Genomic DNA, 20,614 nt, shown 5'->3' with positions numbered 1-20,614 from the left:
GGCATCTCTGTGCATGATAACAATGAAATTGACACCCTGACATTAGATTGCCCTGTAGACGTATATATTTAACTTAGAAGCGTCTTCCATCCAAGATCAGTGTGAGGAGTAAAGGGGCACTTTTAGCATCGTTCCCTATGACTCCTTGAGGAAGCGTGCCGTCAAGTCAGACAACCCCTCCCACTGGGCCACTTTGAGACACTATTCCCGTCAGGACTTTTGCGTTTTGTCTCTGGCAGAAGATACGAGCAGCCTCATGAAAATGTCCTTCAGGTCTTGCGTCCAAGGCCAGTGCATCTGCTCTTTAATTGCCACCATTAAATCCTCTCTGATATGCCAAAAAAATGCTGTTTCTCCCTAACCACTTGCCCCCCTTTTCCTTGCCATGCCCCCATCAATCCTGAGGCTGCATTGCTTATGACAGCATTTGTAAAAAAAATGTGCCTATTTATGAGCAAACCACAAGTCCAAAGGGACGGGCACACACCCGCTGCATATCCAAAAAGCCCCTTGAATGTTTATTGAACGGATCAGAATGCATCGGTACATGCACAAGAAAAAAAAAAAAAAAAAACTCAAGTCATTGATATGACCTACAAACCCAAAACATGCATCTCTGAATGCCTTGACATGATTAAAGACCCTTTCAGTTTTAAACCGCAGGCTTTTATTTGGGGGTTGTTTAATAAGTATACATATTTCTGTTCCGTTTTGGCTCGTAAAGAAACATTGCTTAACATTTGGCAACTTCTCTGCCTCTTGTTTTCTACAGAATTATGGCCAGGCGTTCATATTGCACCAGACATCTATTTGAAGGGGCTGTGTTGCATGATGACGGAATTTCTCTTCGGTTTATATATTTATTTATCTATTCATTTATTTATCTCTCTCTGCCTCCTTCCGGAGAGAGAAAAGGCGTGGCGCTGCATTTTAATTTGATGCCGAGCCAACCACCTTCATCAGAAGGTTAATTCAGCCGGTCTCCTCCACTTGTGTGGCATGCTGTCTCTCTCTCTCTCTCTCTCTCTCTCTCTCTCTCTCTTTCTCCCCCTCTCTCGCTCTTCTAATGAAAGGTGAAAAAGGAGCACACAGTCCAATGTCAAGATAAAAAACACCTTGTTGGCTCCCTGATCTGGATGTATAGACTCATCAACATATTATCCAACACAGGGACAGAACACACACTGACCTCTTCCCAACCTCCGTGTCTCTTGGTTTCCCGGTTGTACCTGCAATTAGTAGTCCTCATGTCTCACAAGAATATGATATGTCAAGAACTCAGACAAATTCATCTAAGGAAGTAAATGTAATTGTGATCTCAAGGATGTCTAGAGCAATCACACGAAGAATTTTTAGCTATAATATTTCAAGATTTCAAACTGGAATGAGAGAAAATGTGAATCACTTAAAAGGATAGTTCACCCAAAAATGAAAATTCCGTCATTAATTACTCGGCCTCATGTTGTTCCAAACCAGTAAGACCTTCGTTCATCTTCGGAATTAAATCACAAACACTAAAATATCTTAATTTGTGTTTTGAAGATGAATGAAGGTCTTACGGGTTTGAAACATCATGAGGGTGGGTGATGACAGGGTTTTTTGGTTTGTTTGGGTGAACTATTCCTTAAGAACTGTCACAAGAGCAATAGTCTGGTCTGAAGCACTGAAAAGTGACAAGTAGAGCGATACAAACAGTGAAACATTCCATTGCTGTTGGACTAGATTAGAGAATCAGAACTAACTGTTGTATAATATCTGATTTCTAATGTGTCCAGATCCAGAGAAGGTGTGTAGTGAGCCAGGAAATGGACTCGCCCAATGGAGACTCAACGAACAGCTCTTTCCCTGCCCTGTTTGTGGCAAAGTGTTTGGTCGCCAACAGACTCTATCCAGACATCTCTCCCTACATACAGGTGAGAATACATGCTCACAAAAACCAGTCGACCATCGACCATTATAGTATTTCATTTATACATACGTTATCACAAGTTATCACAACTACAATGTTAAAAGGGACATCAGATGCCTATTTTCCACGTTGGTATGATTCTAAGATCTTCATGAAATGTCTGCAACATACTTTGGTTAAAATTCCTCAATGTTCATGTAAAATAACACCCTTTTTACCTTGTCAAAAACAGCTCTGTTCACAGCAAGCCATTTCAGTGTATGTCTCTTTAAATGCTAATAAGCTCTGCTCACCCCACCCCTGTCTTTTTAGAGGAAGAGGAAAGGCGATTTGCAAATAATCGTAAAAAAAATATAAAGTCTGGAACTTGCTTCTTCTGGAGGTGCAGCTGGATCACGAAAAATGAGTACTGATCCATCCTTGAGTTTTAACTTCATAACAAAACCTGCCTTGAATTGTCCCTCTTTTAGAAAGCAGTCTAAAGTAAAATGATTTGTGCAGACAAATTTAGATGTATTCGATGACACATTACCATCAAAAACAAAACTAGTTCACTGCGTCCTCAGTGGCGGAAGAAAATTAAGACTCTTATGTTCACTTTTACATCCAAATACAAAACACCTGCATTGCTTACGAGACATTGTTTGTTTTGAAAATGGCGGACAACGCTGACAACTGGCTGAGAGTGGAAATATGCAAATACGGGACAGTCCGTCAGTGGTCGTGGGCGGAGCCTGAGCAGTATCATGTCATACTGCTCAGAAAATCAAAAATTTTTTTTTTTGAGGGGATTTAAAAAAATATGAATGGATTTTTTTTTTTTTTTTTTTTTATCATTGTAGCATGGTTGTGACACATTTATATCGGAACACCATGTAAAAGTAAATTTTGCATCCGATGTCCCATTTAAATTACTTGGGTAAGGTTTTTGAAGAAAACATTCCATGATTTTTCTCCATATAGTGGACTTCAATGGGGTTGAAATGAGGGTTGAAGGTCCAAATTGCAGTTTCAGTGCAGCTTCAAAGGGCTCTACACAATCCCAGACGAAAAATAAGGATCTTATCTAGAGAAACCATCAGTCATTTTCTAAAAAAATTAAAGTACTTGTAACAGTCACCCCATTGGTCACCTTTGAAGTGCACTATATGGAGAAGAAAACTTCTGAAGTTCTGAACTTCGGAATTGCGACTGAGGAAACAAAGACCAGGTTAAGGACTGCTGGCTCACAAACAACAGTTAGACAGTGTTAATGAAAACAACAAGCTTTGTAGAATGTTATATTTTCACATGTACACATACATGTCCAACAACGTTGTATGTTGTCATTAGGACGAGTAATTCCCTAAGTAAGTAAATAAGGTTCACTGGACTAGATTACCCTTCTTTTAAAGAGATTAGGCTACTGATTAGTCCTGGTGGGAAAAGTACCTAAGTAATTACTAAGCTGTAAAGAAGTCTCCCCAAGCGCTAAGCTCCCCTGGAGCACAGCACAACCATGACCAGCCTTGCCTGATCCTTGAACAATCGCGTCCCGCAGGTCCCTGAGGAGCATCAATGAGCCGTCTGATCACAGTCCATTCAAATACATCTCAGTCTGGGCTACAAAATAAATAAATATATAAATACAAAGTCCAGTGGGAACAACAAGCCTCAAGAGTAGGCAAGATCTCAGAATAGGAGACGGGACACCTTCTAAACATCATCTATTGACAAAAGAGTATATGTTGTTTGTTTGCTTTCTAAATGCTTTCTTGTTTGTCTCCGCAGAAGAAAGGAAATATAAGTGTCATTTGTGTCCGTACGCGGCTAAGTGCCGAGCCAACCTCAACCAGCACCTCACAATCCACTCGGTCAAACTGGTGAACACAGATGCCGAGCAGATCGTTACTGCTGTTACCAACGAAGGCCCAGAGCTCAAAAACTGCCCCTACTACTACAGCTGCCACGTCTGCGGCTTTCAGACAGAGTTGAATGCTCAGTTTGTCAGTCATATGTCTCTTCATGTAGACAAAGAGCAGTGGATGTTCTCTCTTTGCTGTAGCACCTGTGAGTATGTGGGAGTGGACGAGGCTGAGATGAAGGCTCACATCAGTGCAGGACACACAGGTAAGATCTCACTTCACTGTTCTTACATTTAACACATTACATGTTGAAATCTTGGGTTTTTGAGCAATGGCTCTAATGCTAATTTTTCCCTGTTTAGTAAATCCGGCCCCTAGATGCTAGTGTGTGCACTTAACTAGTTCAACTAGCATGACTATCTTGGTCAACCAGCTTTTCCAAGCTGGTTAAATTTTGTGGGTACATCAAGCCAGTGCTGGTTCTCCAGCTAGACTAGCATCTAACCAGTACAAACCAGCCTGGTCTTTTTAGCCGATGCCTAACATACCTTCTGATCTTGTTTTAAACACTTGGTCAACCTTGGCGCAAGTCCATCATAATATTTGCATTTTTCTTTTGAAACTCAAACTGCTTCTGCTGAAGTTGTAATTAGGTGAGTTCTGAGTGCAGAACTCCAGACTAAAAAAATGCTTGAGTCATGATTTTCTAAAACGAAAGAGTTTGGAACTCAAAACTTGGAACTAGAATTATTTTTAGTAGACAAATGACAAATTTTGAATGGGACACACCCAACTGTTTTCAGTGTGTTGTCGGACTCACAATAAATGGTTTATTTATTTGTTTATTCGTTGTTGTGATTAATGTAATTAGTGTGTACAGATTGCGTAATTAGAGATAATTAATTATTGCCACCTCGCAAAATGCACAACCGCAAGCATTTTCCCAACTATTGCCAATGGAACTATATTTTGGTCGCACAACTTGAGTGTACTCTTTAGACCTGGACTGTCAGGAGCATTTTATATTACATTATATATTCTATTGTATTTATATTTACTCTGTTTTACAAGGTTATGGCCTTTTAGCATAAATAATCTTAAAGTCTGCATGTCAGCTTGCAAGAAGTTGAGTTGAGGCAGGGCATCCCATTGACCAAACAATGAACATGGCGTGAAGTAAATGAGTAAATGAGTCTTGAAAACTAGGTAAGGTAACTGGCTTGTCAAAGAAATCAGATTTGTCAGATTTTTGTCAGATTTGCTAGATGTGTGTCACTAGGTAATTTTTGCTAAAGGGGTCTGAAAAGTCGCAAACACAATGTCGACTTGTTTAATAAGTGTATTTTTTTTTTTTAAGTTCCATTTGGTGGCACTGGTGATGTAGAAATTACACCATTAAAGGGATAGTTCACCCAAAAATGAAAATTCTGTCATTAATTGCTTGCCCTCATGACGTTCCTAACCTGTAAGACCTTTGTTCACCTTCAGAACACAAATGAAGATATTTTTGATGAAATCCGAGAGCTTTTAGACAGCAACGCAACTACCACGAGAAGAAATAGTTGAATACAGTAGTTATTTTTGTTTTCTTTGCATACAGAAATTATTCTCATAGCTTCAAAACATTACAGTTGAACCACTGATGTCACATGGACTATTTCAATGATGTCCTTAGGGCTGTCACTAACAATTATATTGGTAATCAAGTATACAATCAATCAGTAGATTATTCTGACGATTAACCATAATCGAAGTACTGTACTTTACTGCTTGATCTAATTCTTGTTTAATATTGACCAAACAACATTAATTAAAATGTCCACTTAATCTTTAATAGCTTGCCAACTCTTTACAACAGAAATGCTACAGCCACTGTAATTTCTTGAATATGTGGACATCAAAACATGTAAACTACAAGCAAGGGTTTAAAGGTGCCATAGAATGGAAAACCGTATTTACCTTGGCATAGTTGAATAATAGCAGTTCAGTACATGGACATGGACATGACATACCATGAGTCTCAAACACCACCATTTCCTCCTTCTTATATAATTCTGGTGTTTGCAAAAGACTGACACTGAAGACACTGAAAAATAGGTCAATTCCAACATAACACAGACTATTACGCAATAGTCACGATCGTTAATAGTTACGCCCCCAACATTTGCATAGCCCAATCCATATTTCCTCCATGTGCAAGCTATTGAGATGAGCAGCTCTGTGAAACAGCCAATCAGAGCAGAGCTCATCATTAATATTCACAAACCTTCCAAATAAGGCAATAACATACCATTTCATTCTAGGGACAAATCCTAGGGTTGTAAATTGACCATTTCTGGAGATTTTTTGCCCTTTCCTATGCCATATACCTTCTATGTAGATATCAGAGAACAATTTAAAATATTGTTTCAATGCATTTTATGGCACCTTTAAACTTTTATTTTAAAATTGCAATGAACAGTTTGCATATTTAAAAAGGCATTGAAGTATTCTCCTGTGTTTGCATAAGTTTATAAATGATTTACCCTATAGATCTGATGAAATGGCGGATGTTGCGTTCCCAGATGAACAGTATAATAGACCCAAACTCAACAATATACAAAGATGGAGTTTGAGACACACCACACATGTAATTAAATGATAACTTTGTGTGGAGCAACATTTAATGTGAACAGAGCTGCTCTAAGCATTATGATTTTTAAATGGGTTTAATATATCATGCAGCCTTGGAAAATGGTCTAATAATGCGTTTCATGGATTCTTGTACATGGAATGCGCCACTTACAATATTTTGCCAGACTTTTTACACAACATCAATCAAGGATTTTTTTAAAATTAAGTACTCGAATTGAATCAAGGAATTGTGACGGCCCTAGATGTCCTTACTACCTTTCTAGCCCTTAAACATGGTAGTTGTTTTGCTGTCTATGCAGTGTCAGAAAGCTCTTGGATTTCATCGTAATTTGTGTTCCGAATATTAACAAAGGTCTTACAGGTTTGGAACAACATGATGGTGAGTAATTAATGACAGAATTTTCATTTTTGGGTGGACTATCCCTTTAAGGTCTGAATCACTGGGTGGATGTTGTTGACACACAAACTCACCAGAGTTATTATAGACAAACACCTCAATCTTCAGGTTCTGCGTGGGGTTCATTTTTAGTCGGTCGAGGAACTGACTGAGGGTTCACATTTGAGTGGGTGTGTGAGTTTATATTTAACTGCGAGGCCTTGTGTTATTAGACCCAAGGAGGCTGAAAAATCGATAGCCCTAGTCGCTCACAACTAACCATCCAAGTAGCCCAACACCGCCATGTCTCCCACACTCACCCTCACGCCACGGAGCTCGAGTCCACTTTCAGCAAAACAGTGAGCTCAGAGAGTGACAGCAAAAGAACAAGTTGGTTTGTCAACTGCGATTTAGCGCCCTGCCAGAGACACCCCTTGCTGCAGATTGGCTGACCTCAGGTCAGCGCCTACCAGCCCGCACTTCTTTGTCTCCTGCTTAGGAAGGTGGCTGAGAGTTGTGGCTGTCACCAGGGTGCCCGCCTGGCAGCTGTTCTCTCCAACACACGCGCTTTGCTTTACACTGCAGGTGTTCGGCTAAAGCTGGACGTTAATTCATCCTGCTATTTCGTCCAACCTCCACCGCATACAGTAGCCTCATAGAGGCCGTCAAGTTCACTCGCAGAGATGAAGTCCTGCTCTTCATATCGCATACGAGTCACACAGCACATCTGTATTCAAAGATGTCATTGCAGCTGACAAAAGATTAAACATGACCACCTACTCTGTATTCCGCATGCGTTCTTTCAAAGAAACGGCAGTCTTAACATGTGAGCGAAGCGCGCGTGTGAGCTGGTATCGGCCATTTCGTGAGCTCTGAGAGCCCTAGGGGAGAGCCGTGGCCTGAGATGCTCCCGCCATCTTAGCTGTGGCAGCCCTGACCTAGGCAGCCCCCCTTCCCTGCCGCTCTCAGGCACAGCGTAGATCAATAAGAGCGCAGGCTTGAGTGTTCTGGCTGCTTGGATACAGAAGTCAGGCTAAACCCGCAAGAGTGCCTCTTAGGGAAGAGAGCCCGCCTCCCGACTTTTAAGGCTTAATATTGCACTGCTCTAGGCATACATATTCCAGCCCGGCTCACTGGGTGGATTTCGATCAATTGGAGGATTTTTCTGCCTTTTGCTTTACTCATTACAGAATTCATTATCAAACCTTGAGCGCTGAGAGATGCTCCCACCTAATTCTCTGATGGCTTAAGCTAAGCCGAGTCTTTGATACCATCATGTCATTCAAATACGGAGTTTGTCTTATATTCAGGAAGTGACCCATAATATCTCTCTTTCTTTCTTTTTTTTTTAACCCACACAGGTCTCAATTCTAGAAGCCCTCTCAGTGAGACCAAGAGCACTTCCTCCTCTCTCTCAGCCCTCAGCGACTCCCTCAACAGCTCTGAAGGTGGAGATGTTGCCCAAGGTAACGAAGAACTAAAAAGCCTTTTGGCCCCGCCTTCTTCTGTCGGCAGTCAATCAAGCTCAGGCCTAGGAACAGAGGAAAAAGCAGAGAAAGGTGAGGCTTTTATGTAGTACTCTATAAAAGTTTTTTAAAAATTGTATTTTTTTAAAATAAATTTATAGTTTTATTTAGCAAGGATGTATTAAATTGATCGAAGGTGACCATAGAGAGTTTTGCATTGTTACCAGAAAAATGTATTTTTGAACTTTCTATTCATCAAAGGACAGTAGATTTTTACTGTTTTTTAAAGAAGTCTCTATTGCTCACCAAGCCTGCATTGATTTGGTCCAACATACAGCAAAAACAGTACAATTTTGAAATACTTTTACTATTTAAAATAACTGTTTTCTATTTGAATATGTTTTAAAATGTAATTTATTCCTGTGATTTCAAAGCTGAATTTCAAAGCTGAATATTTCACAATATTACTGATTTTACTGTACTTTGTATTAAATAAGCAGGCTTGGTGAGCAAAAGAGACTTCTTTAAAAAACATAAAAAAATCTTACTGTCCAAAAAGACTGGTAGTGTATATAGTAGTATTTAAAAGAATCATTGAGCTATATAATTAAATGTCTAATTTTTGACAATCCAGTTCCTTATAACCAACCCATGCAAAACAACATAATATATAAAGATGATAACGACATTTTTCTCTTTCTTTCTGACCTAATCCTTAGGCTTTGAATGCGTCTTCTGCAACTTTGTGTGTAAAACACGACCTATGTACGAGCGGCACCTACAGATCCACCTGATCACGCGCATGTTCGAGTGCGACGTCTGCCACAAGTTCATGAAGACACCCGAGCAGCTCCTGGAGCACAAGAAGTGCCACACCGTCCCCGCTGGAGGGCTCAAGTAAGGAAAGCAAGTACAGCACGTGCCTCCCCACAACCTCACAAAACCCGCCCCCACCCTACCTCAGCCCCTACCCCTTCAGACAGGACACAGCCCATGTTTTAAACAGAGTCTATCCCGGAGCATTGGTCGAGGATCAGGCTGGATTCACAAAATAAATGAGTTAAGTTCATCGATCAGTGCTTCAGGGTAACCTCTCTGTGGAGCTGCATACAGTAGAAGCATGATCTAGACAGAGAGTTCCTGAATGTGCCTGAAACATATATGAGCACACAACTCCACTGAGTCAGAGATTTGAATTTACCAAAGGAACTAAAGGAACAAGTGAGCAATTAAAGGGATAGTTCACCCAAAAATGTAAATTCTGTCATTAGTTATTCACCCTCATGTCGTTCCAAACCCGTAAGACCTTTGTTCATTTTCAGAACACAAATTAAAATAGTTTTGATGAAATCCGAGAGCTTGCATATACAGAAACGCAACTGACACTTTCAAGGCCCAGAAAGGTAGCAAGGACATTGTTAAAATAGTCCATGTGACATCAGTGGTTCAACCGTAATTTTACAAAGCTATGAGAAAACTTTTTGTGCGCAAAGAAAACAAAAATAATGACTTTATTCAACAATTTCTGATAACAATGCCAGTTTTCACCACACGGTTAGGAGAGTACCATGACGCATGCATTCTGATGTAGGAATGCACACGCATATGTCGTGATGCACAGTGAACACTGACATGAAAGACGAGAAATTGTTGAATAAAGTTGTTATTTTGGTCTTTTGTATTTTGTTTTAGGGTTGTGCCGATAGACGATAGTATCGTGTATCGACGATAGTCAAAGATATCGCCTGTTGCTAATGCCTTTGACGATAGTAAGACGATTATTATTATTATGGGTCAAAAAGGCACCTAACTTTAGCGATGCAGCGCGGAGAGTCGGTTTTAGGATGCCTCAGAAACTTGCCGTGGTATAAACGTGCAGTGAAAATGGGTAAGAGATTTATTCATCATACAGTGTACACAGATTAAGTGTAGACAGTCATTAGGATAACAGAGGTAGTAAAATGTGGTTTAGGCTGAATTAAATACGATATATGAGAATCCGTCTGTATATAGTAAACATAAACATTCACCTCAGTAACACCTATATGCCTTAACTAGAATTAAGATGCGATAAAATGGCGCTAAACATGCACGTAAATTACACGCACATTGCTTCTCCACTTTCTATATGAACTGAACTACAACATGAACTGATGATAAAGATCAGACATACAGCTGTAACATTATCGCAATATGATGGGTACAGAAAGATACATTCATTTGCATTCAAGCACGCACATTCACCACTCACTGAAGATAGCAGAGAATGAAACCGAAAGTAAACTTGAACCTCTCCAACAGAACTACCGTCAGCGCTCTGTACACGCACAACTGTGTCACAAGTCCCATGCACTACCCTTACAAAACGAATAAGGAATTTATTACATATTGACATATTTACATATCATTAAATAAATTAGCACGATAGTATCGTGTATCGGCGATCTCACCGGCTGACGATAGGACGATATGAAAATTGTGCATATCGCCCAACACTACTTTGTTTCCTTTAAGGAGTAATGAAATTTCTGACGTCATTCACTCTCCCTTAAGTTGTTCCAAAGCTGAATGAGTTTCTTTCTTTCTTTGTTGAGCATGAAAGAATAGTGACCCTGGACCATAAAATCAGTCTTAAGTAACACAGGTATATTGTAGCAATAGCCAAAAATACATCGTATGGGTCAAAATTATCGATTTTTCTTTTATGCCAAAAATCATTAGGATTTTAAGTAAAGATCATGTTCCATGAAGATATTTTGTAAATTTCTTACCATAAATATATCCAAATTTATTTTTTGATTAGTAATATGCATTGTTAAGAACTTCATTTGGACAAATTAAGTGGACAAATTTGCATTTTTCTCAATATTTTGATTTGTTGTGCACCTTTAGATTTTCAAATAGTTTTATCTCAGCCAAATATTGTCCTATCTTAACAAATCATACATCAATAGATGACTTATAAAGCCCAATTAAAAAAAAAACTAGCCTTATGACTGGTTTTGTGGTCCAAGGTCACATATTTTGAAGAATGTTGGTAACCAAACAGGTGACGATAACCATTGAATTCAATAGTACTTTTTTCCATACTGTGGAAGCCAATGGATGCTGTCAACTGTTTGCTTACCAACATTCTTCAAAATATATAATTTTGTGTTCAACAGAAGCATAAAATCTCATAAATGGACGCTTCCAGGTTTCAAAAAGAATGCAAAAAAGTTGTCTATTCAACATGCATTATAGTTCTAGTCTTTGGTAGACATATGTTATTTTTTGTAAGGAACAGATCATAATTTTAGTGATTATTCATTGGAGATGAGCTTTCCTAATATGAGTTAATGAGAGAAGTAGTTCTCAAAGTCTAAATCTTGTCAAAGAATCGGTTTATCTGCTTCACAAAACTGCTTCACAAAAAATTGTAGCAGTTCTCAAGTTCTCAACAGCTTTTTTGAAGAGAAATTTCTCTGTCCTATTCTGTGAATAACAAACTTGGTCTGTTCCTTACATAGCTTTGGAAGACTATAGAAGAAAATAGCACATGAGTCATATAGACCACATTTATTGTTCTTTTCCATACTTTTTGAAGCTTTTAAGAATTGAATATCATACAAGCTTTTTAAAGTTACAATTCTGTTATTAATTTCTCACCCTCTTGTCGTTCCAAACCTGTAAGACCTTCTTTCATCTTCACACATTAAGATAGAGCTTTCTGACCCTCCTTTAGACAGCCTACCATGGTCAAAGCACAGAAAGGTAGTAAGAACATCATTAAAATGCTCCATGTGACAATGTCTGCCGCCAATAACGAGAGAAGAAAAAAATCAGACCTTAGACCTTTTCCTTTTTTACTTATCAATGTTTAGGCAAATAGGGCTCTCCATAATTCCACTTAACAATTGTTATTTACAGTAAGGGAGACTAATTCTACCCAGGTGCGCTCACAAATCTCAGGCACTTTCAGGAACGAGCCCCTTCCTTTGAAAAGCCTGTGGTAGACATTACAGCAAAAGGTCTGGGCCCGCATGTGAAAATATATCTGAAGAAATCACAACAAGCCAGTCAGCACTTGTCCATCTGTTGAGCAGCTCCACTGCCAAGACCATTAGGCTACAGTTCACACTGTTCTTTCTCAGCCTGTCATAACCGCCACCACAGTTACAACAACACATTTAAACACAATGAATACTCATCTGAAAGCAAATAGACACTCGATTCCCAAACACTCACAAGACACACTGACCCCCCAAGTTAAGATCTTTTTTTGTTTTGGGGCTTTTTTTTTCTTTTTCTTTTGAAACTTAACACAAAGTCCAGTCTTTGATATTTTCTGTTGTATTTGTCTAGTTGTTTGACATACATAATTCATGTCTTAAGGTCATGTTTTTCAGATTTCATTGCCTCATCTTGTCATTTATGGCTATGCTTTCCCATGCTAGTCACATTTGATAGTTTGTAGTTATCATTCATTAGAGCGCTTAGCCATTACCACAGGTAAAGGAGGAAATCAACTAAGATCAGTAGCAATACTTAACTAACAGTATTTTACTTGGGGTCTAAGCAGAACAAGAGAATTTTCTATTCCAAATTTTTCATTAAAACTTTAAAAAGATGGTACGTATGTACCATCATATGTATCAGATGGGAACTTATTTGAAAGGGACTCAGCATGTAATCTATGGTTTATTATTCTCTTTTTATTTGTTAGCTCTTATATAAAATATAAAAACACTGGAAAAACAATTACATAATATTTTGTATTCCCAGGATTTGAGCAAACAATAATGCATTTGTGCAGAGTGTTTCTTGGTCAGTATCTTAAACAATTCCTGTTTTGACTATGTGTTCTTACATTTTGAATCTGTAATGGTTCAATGACTCTGAGGTTTAAGTGTGTGTGGTCGGCATTAATGTTACAGTATATGTATAGCAGCTGACTGCTTACAAATCACTGCATGTTTTTTTTTTCACGGGATCTTTCTCCCACAGCAGGGTTCCAGTTGGCTGGATTAATGTCTGCTTATGAATATTCCATACAAGGTGTCATAGTTTGGAACTGGACTGTATATTTTTGTATATAAATACCTGTACTTAAGTGTCCTTATCTTAGACATATAGTCTCTGGGGATTCTCTGCTAATTCTATGCTATTTACATAATCCCATATAAGATGTAACCAAGAAAAGCAGCAGTAAATATACCCCATAGGAAAACGTTACTCCTCCGAGGTTGCTTTTTCATAACGCGATGGAATATTCATTTGCGGTTTCTTGAAGCAGTTGTAGCAACCTTGTATCAATCCAGTCTCAAACGGTTCTGAGACATGCCAGAAGATTACATCGCTATGATATTAAAGAGATTTTTTTTTTCTATACGAGTCCTCAACATGACTCATGTTTTTCAGATTAAACGGTTCGCTTTTAATCACGAGCAGCTACTAAACACATACTTTTAATGCTTTTCTCTATATTCATTTGATGGTAAAAACTTAGAAGTAATAAAAAACGAAAAAAGACAAGTTGTTTATGTTGAACAACTGTATCATTTACTTAATTTACTGCCTACTAGTTACATGCACAAAATTTGCAGAACAGTGTTTTAGAATTATATGGAAGCCTGTTTTTGCCACTGAATAAAAAAAAAAAGTTATTCAGATTTTTTTCCTCAGAAATGCATGATACAAGCTCACAATTCTGACTTTTTCTCAGAGTAGTGAGATATAAACTAGCAATTGCGAGTTATAAAGTAAGAATTTTGAGATATAAACTCACAATTCTGATAAATAAACTCACAATTGTATATCTTGCAATTGTGACTTTAGAACACACAACTGCAGGTTAAGTCAGGATTGTAAGAACAAAACCTGCAATTCTAAAAACATATCAGTCATTTTTCCCCTCACTTTATAACTCGCAATTGTGAGTTTATATTTTACAATTCTGAGAAAAAAAAAATTGCAAAAAAAAGGCAAAATTGCAGGATATGAACTTGCATTTGCGAGAAATGCAAATCTTTATTTCTCACAATTAAGTTTATGTCAGGAAACTCTGAAAAAAAGCCAGAGTTGTGAGTTTATATCTTGCAATTCTGATTTCATAACTTGCTATTGCAAGTTTACATCTTAATTCTGGGTAAAAAGTCAGAATTGTGAGATATAAACTCGCATTTGCAAGGAAAGTCAGAATTGCAAATTTCCTTTATTTATCTTGTGAATTTATATCATGCAGTTCTGACTTTATAAATTGCAATTGCAAGTTTAGATCTTAAATCTGGGAAAAAAGTTGATTTTGTATCACGCAATTCTAAGAAAAAATATATAATAGATATAATAAAGAGATATTAACTTGCATTTGCAAGAAAAAAGTCAGAATTGCGAGCATTTATCTCACAATTCTTACTTTATTTCTCACAATTGAGTTTATATCATGCAACTCTTAGAAAAAAAGTCTGAATTGTGAGTTTATATCTTGCAGTTCTGACTTTATAACTCACAATTGTGAGTTTTTATCACGCAATTCTGACTTTATAACTTGCAATTGCAAGTTTTGATCTTAAATCTGGGAAAAAAAGTCAGAATTGTGAGTTTATATCTCACAGGCTTCCATAGATTTATACTGCAAACATGTAACCAAAAAATGGCAATGGGGTGCCAAAACTTTTTAAACTTAAAGTAAAACATTTTGAAAACCAATCTTAGATAGAATCTAGCATCATATTGTTTCTCAAGTAAACTTTTTACCTAAAACCAAGACTGGGTGCAGTGTCTGCTAGGGGGGTCAACCAAATATTTACAAATTATGAACTTATTGTCATTTAGACAAACTTCAGAGTCTTTGCACAATACAGATTCAAAACGTAAAAGCACAGTAGTGCCCAAATAATTTTAGAGCTTACTGTCAGCTGATGGGACTCTTGCTGTATTATGGCTTCCCAGCTGTTTTTTTTTAGTCAGGGCAAGAGAATTTCACAGCGCTCTAGTTCAGTGTTGAGGTAGAGAGGCGCCCTTCACAGTGTGCTTTCTGAGGTCATTCTGTTCTGCAGGGTTTGTGAAGCGCTTTGGGGCCCTGAGCAGATGAAAGGTGCTATTTAAATGTAAGTGCCACTCATTTATTCATTTACCTTCATCTGATTCCCGTTCCAACCTGTCCGCAACCACACAGCCATTCGCACACACACACACACACACACACACACACACACACACACACACACACACACACACACACACACACACACACACAGACACACACACACACACACACACACACACACACACACACTTTCTCACATGTGGCAGTGTAAACACACAAACTGTAGCTTCTATACACGACAGAGGGTAAGACACACTAAATGCCTCCTTCATCCCTTCCCTTTGTCCATTTCTGCGTGTTCTTCATTTCATTTAAGACAACAGAGTGTGTTTTCTCATCTGGGAGGCGCATTATTAAATGTCTTCCACCTCTGTGTCCTACACCCTACTCCTCCTGTCTCTTTGACCAGGTGCCCTCTCTGCATCTACTCCACCAACAGGCCAGCCGCAATGGAGGGCCACCTGAAGACGCACTACAAGATGGAGTATCGCTGCCGCATCTGCCAAGCCGTGTGGGCCAATCAGGCAGAGCTGGAAAGGCACACGCGCGCTCACCGCCTGGGCAACCACTACAAGTGCGAGCAGTGCGGCTACCTCTCCAAAACAGCCAACAAGCTCATCGAGCACGTGCGCGTGCACACCGGCGAGCGGCCTTTCCACTGCGACCGCTGCAGCTACAGCTGCAAACGCAAGGACAATCTCAACCTCCACAAGCGGCTCAAGCACGCGCCGAGACAGACCTTCGGCTGCGCCCAGTGCCCGTTCACCACCACTCACCCGTTCGTCTACAGCCGCCACGTTAAAAAGCACCAAGGCGGGGAGGGGAGCGCCGAGGAAGGTGAGGCTCGGCCAGGCACGCCACGTCCGGGCCTTTTGGAGCGAGGTGGGAGCAGCAGCGGGAGCGGGGACAGCGGGAGCACCAGTCCGCTCATGAACCTGTCCGCCTCTCAAGCCTTGCAGTCCGTCGCCCTGTCGATCACCAGCAAGCAGCAAGACGGCACCCCAACCACGCGCTACCTCTCGGCCAACGGCACGTTCTCCACACTGGCGGCTCGCTACTTGGAACAGTACAGGAACTGTGACCTGGCTCACCTCATCCCCCTCACCACGCTCTTTACGGCCCGCCGCTTCACATTCCACAGCCCCTCGCCCTCAAACTCCTCGCCACCCTCTCCCACGTCACTCAAACACTCCTTCCTGGCATACCTGGGATTGACAGAGAGAGCTAAGACCATTTGACCATCCTCGTCCCTTCTTCTTCTTCTTCTTCTCCCATACCATCAGTCACCGAAGCCACTAACTGTTGTTCCACAGGCAGGTTAAAATGCTGCCCTAAGAAGTAGTAACGATAGTAAACCATCTGTTTATCAGAGGAAAAGCTGTTCACGCTCAAGGCATTTCGATTTCTGTTCTATCGCAATCCAACCGTTGCTCTTTTCTAAGAGGTCTTACAACAGTTGTTTTCCTCTACGAATTGTGAATGACCCGGAAGATCCGACAACAGTGCTTTATCTATTACAAGTTTTATATTCGTTTTGATGGGCGAAAGGAAACATATTAGCTCGCAAGCGCTAAGCTTTTTTGTGCATTTTGTCAGGAATCCGAAAGCATGTTCGCTATGTGTTGCAATTGTTTTTTGAAGTCATTTAGGGGCTCCGTATCAGTATATGGCACGACAAAAACCAATGAAACGGATTGCTATCTTTCGATTCTCGTTTCCAAAGCAAAGCCTCAGACCACGCACTTGTTAATTTATCAAGCTGTACATAGTTTTGTAGTCTTTCTTTTCTCTTCTCCCCCCCACGCCTGTTGGCGTTGACTGGTTCTGCTGAATGGCGAGACCATCGGCAAATTTTAATCTCGCCTCAGCAACAAGCATAAGGCCCTTTACGAGACCTGCGAGGCGCAGCTGATGGCATTTCTCTTAATACAAGCCATTCAGGGCACGCTAATGGCAAAAGCAATCATTACCACTACCGCAGTGGTCGTCAACTCACGATGCAGCCCTTCAATATCTTTTGGTCGCTACAAATTGTGCCATAGCTAACCGAGGTGGGCCGTATCCGGTAGGCATGAGATAGAAGTGATCAGTCAAGCGCCCTGTGCATAGCTAACGTATATAATGCGCACCTGTACGTTTAACAAGATGTATGAGGTGACAGGTTTTTTGGGAAAGACCCAATTATTCTGTCACTAAGGCCGATTCAATGGTGCTTTTTGGAGCTTTTTTGTAATTTTGTGTGTAAAAAAAAAACCTGTTCCAAAATGACTTGAATGAATGTACTTTCTGTTGGTTAATGTTAAAGTGATACAGAGGTAGCTGGACTGTGGTAAGTGAGATCATGGAAAAACAATGGTATCTCGGTGGCCTTCTGTGTCTTAAAATTTTTGTTCTTCTAGTTGTTTTTTATTATTATTATTATTATTATTACTTTTCATTTGAAAGAGCCTTTGAAATGTAAAATACAAATATATATATACAAATATATATCCTGTACTAACAAGCTATTATGAGAACCCCATTGGAAAATGGCTCTCAAGTGCAATGTGGAGGCAGCCATTATTTTAAGTAGGATCTTTGGAAGCATGGCTTTCCATTGGTGGGCAAACATGGTACCATAATTCTATGTTCCCCTTTCGGTGTTTTGAGTTTTAATTGCACTTAAAATTGAAATGTTTCAAACAAAAGCACTTACACCCAATAGAAAACGTTCCTGATGCCAATTATTTCGACTGCCTCGTCAAACAGCCTCAATGCTACTTAAGTAATTGTTTATTTAGTGTTGTTGTTGTTTTTTTTCCCCCCGTCTGCTACGATGGTTGAAAACACAAATTCTAAGCCTTTTTCCTGTAGGTATTTGCCAAACAGCAGACTGCTCTGTTTTGATGGATCGTATGGCATGTGTAATGCGGACGGCTGAGTTTAAAATCAACCCTGGACGCCAAAGGGCCAGGCTAAATTTCTAACAGCGGTTTTGCACAGTGCTGTAAAAATTGCACTTTTCTAAACAAAGTATCGCTCTCAAATGGAAAACATCCATAGGCTTTTCTGCCCATAATGTTGGCAAGCTCTGAAATACAAATACAGTTTAATTCATGTTCAAAACAGATGAACTGTAACAGATGAGCACTTTGATTAGTTGGATAGACGGATTTATTTTAAGAATATAGGATATACTTTAATTGGTGCTAAAAGAGTAACTTAGCATGTGTTTGGTTTTAGTAACCAAACACACATCAGCTGATACCCATAAGCTCTATATGGCCAAATATTGGCTGATTAGTTAGCATAGCCAATATGTTGGTCTAAATAAACCAATTCTACTTAAAAGAGAGAAAACATGTGCAAAGCTCAAACTTGAGGTCCTAAAATATGCTAGTCTTTGACATAACTGTTCTTTTTTCGTCAAGCCAACAAGATCTGATCAATAATTTGAACGTTGTCCATCGTAGATGTACAATGCTCTCCTGCCTTTATTCATGGGAAAAAGGATAAAAACATGGCCTGTTAAGATCATTCGCGTCAGGCACACAAAAGTTTTCAAATGCAGCTGACCTTAGATGTTTTAAAAGGAAAAAAGTAGCAGCATTACTTTGATAGGTCAACCTTGAATTGCAAAGAGAGAATTCTTCTTCAGTTTGTTCTCCTCTAACTTGCCCATTGAGAGGATTCGGATGAAAAAAAAACAAAAAAGTCTGTATTTAAGGCCAGTTTATAAATGAAATGCAGGCCATTAAAAGATGGTAGACAGTTTCTTGGCCCCGCACAGTATCCTTATCTTATACTTGTATTTTTTGCTCTCATAGTATCATTTAATTTTCTTCATGTAGATGCCCAGCATGCAGTCTAGTGGTATGTTGTATTTTAAGTGGAGCTTCTTTGCTTGTTAATAAAGCTCCTGCTCAACCCATTATCTTTTATGCTCTAGTGCCACTTGGTGGCAAGGAGTGGCCCGAGAGCCTGAGTTGAAGTGAAACTGATCCTCAGGACCCATTTTGATAGAATGAATTCAAACGGAATGTCCATCGGGCAACATCCTTTGTCCGTCTGCCTTGGAACACCATGTATTCATCATGTAGAAGAACATGGCTGCTGCTCTTTCATGCTCAGTTGTGTGGGCAAGAGGAGCGCAACAGGGATCGCTCTCTGTTCCAATACCAGTATTTATAAATACTTAATACTTAGCGTTCTGTTTGCCTAATCGCAAGGAGCAGCATTTTTTTTTTTTTTTTTTTTAGCGTCATTGCGCATCAAACAAGACTGACTACCTTTTTAGCACTTCAAAAGATGCATGAAATTGCTCTTGATCTCTAGTTTGTAGCACTTACTTTTTTGTTTGTTTTTTGGGTCCGGAAAAAAAAAGACCAACTCGTTTTGCATTTAGCTTTGCGGGTTATTCTGCACAATCTGTTTGCTTTATCTCTTGCTGTACTCTACAACTCAATAAGGCTCAAGTATCACTTTGTTTTCTTTCTTATTTGGCACCCAGTAAACTTGTTATGTGCTGTATAAAGCTTTTTTATTACTTCATTCTTAAGGCTGTACAGGGTTGTTTGTGACAATAACTGGTAATTAGATCATTTGTACTTTTTATTTCGTTTTGTATTTTGGTTTTATTGGTTTTGCATTCTTTATGTTCAAATTGCCAGTTCTAAATGTAACAGGATTTGAAAGTAAAGCTTACATCACATATTATCTTAAAGGTCTTGTTGTCTGTTTTATCGGTGCATGGTTTACTTTAATGCCCCCAACGTTCATAACCTGCATTTGTTGTATTCAGGTACAAAAGAAGTTAAAGAGGCACAAAATAAATGACAACACAGGAAGTGGCATAAGTCCAAGGTGTCTCTACCAGGTAAGCTGGGACAAAGCCACTAGAAACCAAGCCTGCAATCATTAGTCAAAAAAGTGTAACAGCTAAAGCTAACCCTTCCAGTCTGGCAGTACTTTGGGAAAGGAGACCAGAGGCCGTTTTTTTTTAAGGATGTCAATGGAGAAGAGGCTGTACTATGCTGAATAAACAGCTTTTTAGAGAAAACGGTGTATCATTTTATGAGTCGACAGCCTATCTGCTAATCTTCAACATGTTTTACACTAAACAAAACTTTTGGATTGAACTATTGTTAGAGTTTACCACAAAAAAAAAAAAAAAAAAAAGCTGTTTTATAAGAAAAGTCACTGACTTTTCACAACAAAAAGCGTAACAGCTAAAGCTAACCATTCCGGTCTGGGAGTACGTGGGAAAGGAGACCAGAGGCCGTTTTTTTTTTTTTTTTTAATGGATGTCAATTGAGAAGG

General features: G+C 39.3%; 1 protein-coding gene across 2 annotated transcripts in view; it reads left to right on the top strand.

The window, feature by feature from the left end:
* The window catches only part of znf827 (zinc finger protein 827), a 104,526-nt gene extending 84,515 nt beyond the window's left edge, over positions 1 to 20,011 (top strand). The window contains exons 9-14 of one of the 2 annotated variants that reach the window (XM_073842420.1): positions 1,776 to 1,913; positions 3,680 to 4,018; positions 8,125 to 8,322; positions 8,949 to 9,126; positions 15,267 to 15,317; positions 15,726 to 15,862. In XM_073842420.1, the coding sequence (XP_073698521.1) occupies positions 1,776 to 1,913; positions 3,680 to 4,018; positions 8,125 to 8,322; positions 8,949 to 9,126; positions 15,267 to 15,315 (902 nt within the window). In that variant the 3' untranslated portion in view covers positions 15,316 to 15,317; positions 15,726 to 15,862. Of the gene's footprint in view, positions 1 to 1,775; positions 1,914 to 3,679; positions 4,019 to 8,124; positions 8,323 to 8,948; positions 9,127 to 15,266; positions 15,318 to 15,725 lie in introns of both variants that reach the window. The other variant, XM_073842419.1, reaches the window with a different exon arrangement.
* Positions 20,012 to 20,614: the final 603 nt, after the last annotated feature.

This window comes from Garra rufa, chromosome 6 (genome assembly GCF_049309525.1).
Source record: "Garra rufa chromosome 6, GarRuf1.0, whole genome shotgun sequence".
In the NCBI taxonomy this organism is placed as follows: Eukaryota; Metazoa; Chordata; class Actinopteri; order Cypriniformes; family Cyprinidae; genus Garra; species Garra rufa.
Note: the sequence above shows the minus strand (reverse complement) of the source record. Positions and strands in the feature narration are given on the sequence as shown.